The 11,061-nt window shown below is 40.0% G+C and overlaps 1 protein-coding gene across 1 annotated transcript in view; it reads right to left on the bottom strand.

The window, feature by feature from the left end:
• Positions 1-2,246: 2,246 nt before the first annotated feature.
• The window catches only part of LOC107716441 (complement C3-like), a 10,294-nt gene continuing 1,479 nt past the window's right edge, over positions 2,247-11,061 (bottom strand). Inside the window, exons 4-5 of the mRNA XM_016522893.1 lie at positions 2,567-2,714; positions 2,247-2,481 (exon numbers count right to left, since the gene is read on the bottom strand). Coding sequence (XP_016378379.1) covers positions 2,337-2,481; positions 2,567-2,714 — 293 coding nt within the window. The 3' untranslated portion in view covers positions 2,247-2,336. The remainder of the gene's footprint in view (positions 2,482-2,566; positions 2,715-11,061) is intronic.

The following is an 11,061-nucleotide window of genomic DNA, read 5'->3' on the forward strand; positions in this document are numbered from 1 at the left end:
TATATATATATATATATATATAAAATAATAATTATTATTTTTATAAAATATACAAAAAAGTATAAAATATACAATATTAGTTAATGAGCCTAAGAATGTAGGCTTACATACATTATCAAATGGCTGTAAAAAATATAATTTTAGAATATATACAATATATAAAAGATAACAGAAGTTCTAAAAAATGCAGTAAAATATAAAGAAAGTTGACTTACTCAAATATTGTCAGATGGCATAAAATTCATTTGCCATAATTAAATATATTACAGATTATATATAGCCTATATATTTTTTTATCTTTTACTGTATATTTTTAATAAGCACACTAAGCATCTAGTGAAAAAAAATATATAAAATATATTTTGGTGTATAACAAGCATGAACCTCTAAGATCTGTAAGATCAGAGAATCCACAAAAGCCAAAGTTCAGTAATGATAGTGTGAGTGTATTTATGTTGAGATTGAGCGCTGAGAGTGCAAGCCTGTGCTTGTGAGTGTGAGATGGAATGACTTACAGTAACAGCCTGTTACAATAGTATGAAAATAAAAAAAGTCTGTCTCTATCACCCTGAAGAAGAATTAAACTATTCTAACGCTCAGTGTTGAACATTTTAGATACATATGTGGGTGAAAGACAGTAAATCAGGCTTGATTTTTAATACCTGACAAAAGCCAGTCATATACAGTGGGTACGGAAAGTATTCAGACCCCCTTAAATTTTTCACTCTTTGTTATATTGCAGAAATACAGTCATGCATAGCTCTGGTCTATCTTAGATAAACCAGGTTTGGCTTAACCGCACAGGCTATCTTTGAACTGCACACCTGTTGGTACTTTAAAGGCTGGCAGGTGAGTGGAGATGAAGGGGGCGCTTGAGACGAGGGAGGGACGGAGCGAGAGGAGGAAGGAGAATGTGTGTGTAATGTTGGCAGTAATTGTCTCTTTGGCCTCGTGCCTGGTTTGTAATGGCACTACAGCAGTTTGAGCCAGTGAATGAGGACATACTGTTACTGTAAATATCATAAAACAGAGCAGACGATCTAAACAGGAGGCTTCTCTGGCAGAGCCCTTCAGTATGAGCTGGCGGGGAGAGCATTGTTTCTTGCTTCCTCTGTGTTATGACTAGACATTAAACTCTCAGGGTCTTTCACACACTCCTACACACATTTGTGTACAAACACAATCTCTTATGTCTGGATTGCATTTGTAGATAAGGAAACTCGAGAGTATGTCTCAAATGTAATTTTTAAAAAATCATTTAAATCTTAATATATGTCTAATTTTTTTAACATGCTGGAAAGGCAGTCAAATTCTTGATAAATTGCGCCCTCTTGTGTCCGTAGATTACAATGCATCGACCACTTATACAAAATCATTAGATACATTTTTTCTTTTCAGTTAAATCTCATAAACAGTTTAGGTGAAACTGATTTGCATGCACTCAAAAAAAAAAAAAGAAGAAGTTTGCTTGTTCAACAACACAATTTTTGTCATAATTTACTTTCATTGTGTTTCATCCAAATAAATCTGTAAAATTTAAGTTAACTTCATAATTTTATGTTGGGACTACATGAATCATTTTTATTAACTTCACTGACTGAGTAGTAGATCTGTCGTTCTTTTTTTCTTTTTTTTTTTTTGAGTGCATGTTGATTTTTGGGCATTGTATGTTTAAAAGCAAAATTAATTGTACCATTTTTAGCTTTGTTAATATAATGTAATATGTAGTATTTTAAATGACATATGATTATATTAAAGCAAAAATGGTCGAATTAAATGAGTTCAATCTGTACATTTGTTTTGTGTTCATGTATGTTTACATTTTTATGTTAAAATAGAAATAAATCCTGAATCATTTCAAATCTCATGTAGAATTTTCTGTTTTTAGATTTAAGACTGAGCTGATTTTTGATAGATGTCAGTGTATTACGGTGTATGGAAGCACAAACATTGTAGTCAAAATTATAACTTTTTAATATGATTGTTTTCTTTTATAATGAAAATGTGGATTTTAACTCATTTTGTAACAGTAAAGTGCTTGATAAACCAAACTAAAATAAGTGTAAAGTAACAATTTAAAAAACATGCCCAAAACCTGGTAACATACTGTATATATATATACCTCTGAACTTTTTGCATTTTGTATTCAGTCGAAAAGGTCTGTTTCAGGTCTTGTGATTCATTTAAAAAGATATATAAAACATAACAGCATAGTTCTGTAACATTTCTATTAATGATATGCAGTATAATATGACCTCAAAGTATTATATTGAGCTTTGTTTTTGATACGGTATTGTCATTAGAGTGTTTAGAGAATAACGTTTGTGAGGCGTCTCTCAAATCTGACAGCAGCTCTTTGTCAGTGCTGCTGGGAAGCTCTTCAGCTCAGCACATTTCACCTTCAGAGCGGATCCACGAACACATTCAGACTCGGCTGGCCAGCGCTCGACCCATGTGTCCTTACCCAGCATATACAGGTACCTGAGAGAGAAAACGCAAATGAACTGTGCCAAAAGTAGGGGGAAAAACTTCCTTTTTGGGTGTTTAGTGCTATTATGGTACTCACTTGTCGGTTGTGCTCCCTGCGTGCCAAACATCAGCAATCCGCCCAATGATCAGATAGTCCTGACCCTCTCTCAAACCAAGCCCCGTCCTACAGCTTGCATGTGAGAGAAACATCCTCTTGTCATGTTTTTTCAAACCAACTTCTGACCCTGCATGGACAAATAAACGCATAAACATGGTAATAGCCAGAGCCAGCATAGTCACATTTAAATATATCTGCAAGCTGCAATTATATTGTTGAACACTGCCATCTTTCCTGTGATCAAAGCTGAGTGTTCAGCATCATTGCTCCAGTCTTCAGTGTCTCATGATCCTTCAGAAATTATTCTAATATGCTGATTTGCTGCTGATATGTGTGTGTGTGTGTGTGTGTGTATTCCCTCGGGTGTGTACTTCTGATGTCTTGGTAGCGCAGAAAAAATAAAATGTCACACAGAGGACAGGTGTAAAATGTGTGAGGAGAGCTAGTTGATTATATTCTAGTAAATGAGAAGTAATTGCAGTGCTCTGGTTAACCGCTATAGAGTTGGTGTTACTATAGAGTTAGAACCAGTCAATGCGATTTACAGGTTTCATAGAAAGAGATGCCTTGTCCAAAGACCCACACTTGCGGTCTTGGCCACTTGAGAGCGCGTGCGCGCGACAGGAAGTCCATGCGCAAGACTGTCCCAGGTTTTAAAAACGCCAAAGCGCAGTGCCCTTAACACACACTAAACCCACACTATCTCGAATACCGCTCCGGAGTGCTATTCGAGGCTTAGTGTATCCCATCATGCATCATGTTCTGGAAATAAATCGTGAGACTTTTTGCCGAGATCTCGCGAGAGGTCACGGAAACCTTTCCAATGCAAGTTAACTATTAATATAATAATTAGATATTACCTATAATTTGGTAGAAAAACAGTGATATTTATTTTTTACAACATTTGCAACTGCTTTTTATCACTTAATTAGAAGCACCACAAAGCAAAATTATGTCATGTTATAGGGACTACTGAACAGACATTTAGAAGTTGATTTTAAGATGCAAAGTATTTAATATTAAAATAAAGCTATGTAAACACTTGCATTTTTACAACACTATAAATGTGTCCCATCAGGTAATGAAAAGTTCGACACACACTTGCGGTCTTCATCCTCACTTGAACACTTGGGTCAAATACAGGAAATACGTCATATAAGTGTTCAAAGGGTCAAGTGCAAAGACCGCAAGTGTGGGTATTTGGAGAAGGCAAGAGTGTGCGCACCAAATATGTCACTCAACGCGAGAGGCATCGTCACAAAATGATGACGTTTGAAAGAAGAGTGGCCTGATTAATGTGGGAAATAATGGATGATTGGCTAAGGTAACAAAACTCCCTGCTTTGGGACACACTTTACTTCTGCCTTTCCAAAAGCTCTGCCTAAATGTACATTTTCAATAAGCCATTCTGCTGTTTTGGGTCTGAAAAACATTTTTACACAATTGTAAATGTGAACCGGTGGATCAAGAAAAAGCTAATGTGCCTTCTAAAGTTTAAACAATTGATGTTTACATTAGTATAATATATGATATTTTTGACTTATCCCTTTTCTTAAAATATGGTTTAAAGGCTGAAATGTGAATTTTGTCATTTGTGTTTTTGTGAAAATCTATATCTGAACTGAAAATCATGTTTTTTTTTCAGTAATTTTATGGTTTAATATTTGACCATAGACATATGCCTACCCCGCTCATACAGTATTACAGTATTTGTGTAGATTCTCAGTCAATGTTCCCTCTAATATTTTTTCTTGCTGAGCAAAACTTTTCTCTACTGGGCGGACATTTCGGCCGCACCTGAGCAAAAACATTCTTTACAGACCTGTACAGCACACATACAAAAAGTGTGTAACTTTTAACTTTAATGTGCTAATTATATTTGATTTGACCCTTGATGTAACTAAATGATGCACAGGTTACCTGAGAAAACAGTTTTTACAGTGCTGTGTTAAATTCAATTCTATTAAAAATCTTCTTTTTTTTTAAAAATCTCACGCAGAACAGTTTTTATAATTATATTAGCCTATTTTATATATTGTAATATAATATGAAAAAATGAAGCAGATAGGCTATTGCTCATGAATTCCCTTTTTGAGGTCAATTATTTACTAGGTATCTAATATATAATGTAATATATAATATAATATAATAATGTAGCGTCTCGACCAATCTGACACACTAATTTTTATTTGATTTAACAAATCAATTATTCATTAGATTAACAAATTGCCCCATGACAGGCCCTGGACTCCAGTAGCTCTTTAAAAGTCTTATACTGGCTGATGTCAGGGAATGGCAAGCTGGCTGTTAAGCAGGTAAGGAGGCAGGGAACTGTTTTTCGAAGCTCGTCTTCATCTGCAGCCACAGGGTGTTGGATTTCCGGCCACAGATTTGGAGGATCTTTGAGAAAGGATGGCCCTTGGTACCAATGGCTAGCTGGTCCCAGCCTACATAGGCTTTTCCCCCGTGTTATATCATCTGCTGGGTTATGAATTGATGGAACATAACGCCATGTGTGCTGGTCTGTAATGTCCTGGATCTCGGCGACTCTGGTTCCAACAAACACTTTAAATCGGCAAGAGTCTGAATGCAGCCAAGTGAGAACTGTGGTGGAGTCTGTCCACAGAGTGAGTTGGTGTATGGGAAGGTTCAGTTCTGTTCTGACTACTTTAGCAAGCTGTGCCCCAGTCAGTGCAGCACAGAGTTCCAGACGAGGGATCGATTGCTGTTTTTTGAGTGCCACTCGTGATCTGGCTGTGAGGAAGGCCACCTCTACCTCCCCACCTTGATCCTCTGTGCGAAGGTAAGCGACTGAGCCATAAACACGCTCAGAGGCACCACAGAAGATGTGTACCTCTCGCTGACTCATGTCTGTATCTCTGATTGGGCTGGTGTAACACCTTGGAAAGACAATGTGTTGTAGGGAAGGCAGCTCCTCCACCCACTCTGTCCAGATCTGTAGAAGATCTGCAGGTAAGTGCGGATCATCCCAGTCTCTTTTCTTATCCCAAAGGCGCTGCACTATGAGCTTGGCTCTGGTAGTGAAGGGAATGAGATAGCCCAGGGGGTCATACTGACTTGCTACAATTCTGTAAATGCTGCAAAATGTTTTGTATGGGACGGTACTTATAGGAAAGCGTGTCCGTTTGGTGATTCCAGAGGAACCCCAGGGTAGATTCTTGGGTGTTGCTCTGCCCTTGTGAAATCCAAAGTTCAGTGCCGTCTGATCTGACCTCAGGAGGTAAATGGCTTATGGTGGAGAGTTGGTTGCTGGACCACTGCCTCAGGTCGAAACCTCCTCCAGCCAATAAGCTCCGGAGTTTGTCAACATGACTCTTGCCTGCTTCCACTGAGGTGAAACTCTGCAGACAGTTATCTACATAGAAAGACTTCAGGACAGAATGGCGGACGTCTTCCCCAGGTTGGCTATTGTCCAGGATGTGTTTTTGTAATGCAAATATGGCACAGCAAGGGCTGCATGTGGTGCCGAAGGGGAGAACCTGCCATTCATAAACTTTGGGTGGATCCTGTGGATTTAGATCCCTCCAGAGGAATCGCAGAAGAGGCCTGTCTTCGGGAAGCAATCTGATCTGGTGGAACATCCCCCGGATATCACTGCTGATAGCAACTGAATGCTCTCTGAACCTGAGCAGCACTGCAAGAAGAGATGGGCCTAACACAGGACCAGGGAGCAAAAGCTTGTTAAGGTTTTGACCCTGATATTGAAACGAGCAATTAAATACAACCCTGTTCTTCCCGTTGTGTTGTACCAGGTGATGGGGAATGTACCAGGTGTTGGTTGGGCATTCTTCGGCACTTAGTTCCACCTTGACTGCATAACCTGCCTGCTCTAGTTTCTGAATCTCTGCTGTGTAAGCAGCTGCTTGCTCTGGATCTTTGGCAAGCCTTCTCTCTATGGCTCGCAGATGAGGGAGAACAGCATTTTTGGGAGCCTTAAGGTCTGGAAAGTTCTTAACGCGCAAAAGTGAGGTTGCATAGCGCTTGACGCCATCCACCTCTACTCTCACTGTCTTGCTCTCCAGAATTTTCACTGCTTCCTGATCTTGTCTGGATCTTGTGCTCATCTTTTCACTTTGCCAGGGAAGGACGTCCATCTGCCAAAGTCTCTCCACTTGTCTGAGAAGATCAGTTTCTGGTGGTGCCATTGAGGTGAAAAGACAATGTTGTTCGGTGACCTCATGTTGCAGGTGTTGTACAGGACCCTGCAAAGTCCAGCCGAGACGAGTCTTGATAGCTGCTGGTCCCCCTGGGGGGCTTAATGTCCCCACTGGCTATGTTTGGACCATCCATGAGCTCTGCTATGCGTTGCAACGCGAGCTGATGCGGCTGTCCGAATTGCTGATCCAGTGCTGCCATGGTCTTTGTGAAGGGTTGTTGGGAATGACTGTATGAATCAGCGATAAGCAGGGCCTCCTCTAGTTTGAGGTGATCAGTGAGTATTTGGAATTTGAATCTCTCTGTGGCTGTAGCTGGCAGAATGTTCTCCAGAGCTGTCTTGAGCCGTGAGAATTCTCTAGGGTTCGGATGTACAAAGTCTGGAATTGTGGGGGTCGAACCTCGGTACATCTGCTCTAGCTCAGAAGGAACTGGGCTGAATGCTCTGCATGGCAGGTGAGAGCGTCGGGCGGATTCAAAGGTTGGAGGGCCTGCGGTCTCTAGTTCGCCTGATGCATAACGACTTAGTCTGTAAGGCGTCTCAGTTCTAGAGTAATAGGTTCTTTCCTCACTTGAATGTTCGGAGTGTGATGCTTGGTACGGGGAGTGCGGCTTTGCTCTGGGAACAGCTATTGGAGCTAGGAATGCCTCAGAACTGTGCTCAGGCTGATCTGCCTCAGCAGACCTGAATCGTGGGGCTGACACTGGTGTTTTCAGCAAACTGCGTGGTGCGGGTACAGGTCGCGTAGGGGTGACAGGTGGAGAAGACTGTGCTGCAGGCTGCCGCTGCTCCATTTGGATCTGTAGCTGCTGCATTTGTCGTTTCAGCTGAGAAAGTTCTTGTGAATACTGGTCTGTAGCCTGTTGAAACGTGTCCCTTTCTTGCTGCATCGTCTGCAGGGTCTGTAGGAGAATTAATACCTGTAGATTTTATTGTAATGCATTGTTTTCTGTTAATTCAATTGCTTCAGTTTTAAATTCAGACTGTGCATAATGCAGCCTCATTCAAAGCACATTTACTGAACTCTTTCAGTACAGTAACAATGTTTCTCAGGTCTATTAAATATAACTCCACCCCATATAATTGCTGTTAATAGTGTTCATCGTCTGTTTGATTACGTCTTTAATTGATTTTTCCGTACATTTCTGCCATATGTACATTGACTGACAGTCACCACTGATAAGCTACCACTAAATATTGTAGAAACTTAATTTGCTGTAAAGTTGCTTTGCAATGATTTGTATCGTGAAAAGCGCTATACAAATAAACTTGAATTGAATTGAATTGAAGTTTAGTACGGTCCTTTTAAGAGCTGCACCCTGCACGCATCCGTTTCTCTTGAGTCTCAACTGTTTACTTTCACTTTAGACATAACTGTTTTAATATGTAAACTTTGTGTGTTTTTGACAGTTATCTTAGTTATTGTCTGACTGCGCTAATCAGTAATCAGGTGCTGTTTGACAAGCCTTTTAGTGTACGGACGCTTCAGGTGTACATGCTCTAAATTAAGCACATGTCAGAACAACACGCAATGAAATGTTTAACCGGCAAGGCTTTAAAGCACACGCAAATAATGTACTTTTGTGATTGCGAATAAGTGCAGCGTCTCGTGAGTGTAACTCTACTGCTGAATTAACATTTGATGTGAATGTGTCTCGCGAGTTACAGTTGGACAGCGCATTGCTTGAGGTAGATGTGTTTTGTTAGTAAATATTTCATTATATTACTAGTGCTGCCTCCTTTGTTCACTATTACACTACTGCATATATTGCATCTGACACTGGTGTCGCTTAGTTTTGTAACGTGAGCCCACACTTTCGAACGTTTCACTCTTGGCGCGATGACTTATTGCATGCAAACACACACCGCACATGTGCATGGATATCACACACACGTCGAGCAAATGTCGGCCACATCATTCAGTGATTCTGAACATGACAAGCAGTAGCTTCTAATTCGCCATCAACATTGACGTATACGGAGATAAAACAATGCAAGTATAGATAACAGTATCGTTTGTCCTGAAGCTTATCGGTAGTCCGGTATTGACCCAATTACGTACCAGTCCAAAAAAAATACCGGTTCTCGGTACCCATCCCTATAACAATCCCTAGTTGCTAAGAAATTGTCATCACACATAAATTAATTTTATTACATTTGGATTTGGATACATGTTTAGATATTATGAATGGCTACTTTTTGTCTTTCTGTTTTTTGTTCAGTTGTTTTATTGTTGTTGTGTCAGTTATTGCATTATTATTTCAGTCAAACCTATAAAACCCTTTTACCACAAACTACATATAAAAGCCTGATCAGTGGCATAAAAGTAATCAGAATGCAGCTACTTGTTCCTTTGTTACACTTTGATGCATGAACTTCCCCTTTAAATAACGTGACGCTCTGCCCTCTATGTGCATGACGCTGCTCCTATTAAGCGCTGTTAGAAGTGAATGAATTGATTCAGCATTTCGACACTTCCGTAAGAATGCGTTAAATTTGACAAACCGGGTTAATAAAGGATGTATTGATCTTGTGAATTCACGACTTTTACTACACCAATATTTTTTAATTGGCTGTTAAAGTTTGTTGGGAATATTACACGACACTGATCCTTAAACAATGCATTGACGAAAAAACGCACACCTTTTGGACCAATTTCATAACATGATTTCTCGACTGCCACAAATACTGCCTAAACAAAATACTGATTTTGTGCACTTTTTACTGTGCCAGTATTTTAAATTGGCCTTTGAACTTAGCTTTATTGCATGGCAAAAAAAAGCCTTACCTTGCCAAAGCACTGACAGAACCCATTGAACTAATGGTGTTGATGAGTGCTCCAAATGCAAACTTTGCATGCAACAATCAGGCAGTAATTGACAGTGCCCTGATCCAATGGCATACAGGCATCATCAGAATGACAGTACTCTAGCCCAATGATGTTGGGGGATCCAGTGGGGGCAGCAATCATGCACTCTAAAAAATGCTGGGTTATTTTTTAACCCAAATGCTGGGTTCAGCCTGTTGGGTCATTTTATTGGGTTGTTTTTAATATTTTTACCCAGGTGCTGGGTAGTTTTCCCCGTAACTAAGTTGCTGGGTCATTTTTAACGCGGGGTTATTTTTTTCTACCCAACCCCTGAGTTGAGTCTCTCCGACAAAACGACCCAGCTGCTGAATTACAGTCAGAGCGCGGGCTTTTTGAGTCCACTACAGGAGAGAGCAGGGGCGGACTGGCCATCTGGACGTTCTGGAGAAGTCCAGAATGGCCATCCATCCGATGGCCATCGGCTGGCTGGTTCATCATCAAAGAAAAAGTGTCAGATTAAGTGGCATTGACGGCCAACAAAAGGGGGCGCTAATGCAATCTATTTTTGCTTATAAGAAACCGAAACTGACGCGAAGGAGAGTGGACTCATGATGACAAGCAAAAGACGTGAAGATAAAGGCGGTTGGGAGAAGCTAAAAGGAAAAAAAGCGAACATACGTCAGGTTACCTTTGCCCGCCTCTCTCACTATACACAGCATGTAGCCTATAGCACTATTCCTAATGTAATATGTCCCAAAACACACTACAGGAAACCATTATTTAATGGTTTTAATGGTTAAAAGTTGATGGTTTGTAATGTTTGTAATGGTATTTGTAGTGGAAATAATTTGAATTTCTGTGATGGTTTCCATTGTTTTTGTCAGCAGGGTCAACATGGGTTTTGTGATGTTATCTGCTATAAATGCGATAGGATTGCTGTAATATTGTGAGATAGTAGCGACTGTTTGTAGTTGTGGTGGGCCTATTTGGGAGAAAATCCAGGGCCGTTTTTTACTCCCAGTCCGTCCCTGGGAGAGAGCAGTTCTCAGCACTGCCACCGCCGATTTGGTGCACTCTTTCCGGGAAATAAAGGTTTGTATATATATTTTTTCATTTATAAAGTCTTTAAAGTTAAAATTATATTATATTATATTATATTATATTATATTATATTATTTTATTTTAGGCAACGCAACATAAGGATGAGATCATGTCAGTCAGCTGCGTCAGCAGCGGTAATTCCGCACGATGGAAACGCCTTTTGCCTCGCATTACATAAATGGATTTTATTTGTTATACGGAGTTTAATTTAATTTGAGGTTAAAATATGTTCTCTAATTTCAGTACTGTTTGTTTATGGGCAGGTTTTGGAGTCAGTCGCAGCATCTTTCAGCTATGAGTGAAACGTGAGGCCGCGGTCTAAAGTTCGCAGTTCCTCCGGCGAACAGCAGCCCTTCACCGGCTCAGATTTCGCCGACACACCGGCAC

This window comes from Sinocyclocheilus rhinocerous, unplaced genomic scaffold (genome assembly GCF_001515625.1).
Source record: "Sinocyclocheilus rhinocerous isolate Xijiao unplaced genomic scaffold, SAMN03320098_v1.1 scaffold2135, whole genome shotgun sequence".
Lineage (NCBI taxonomy): Eukaryota > Metazoa > Chordata > Actinopteri > Cypriniformes > Cyprinidae > Sinocyclocheilus > Sinocyclocheilus rhinocerous.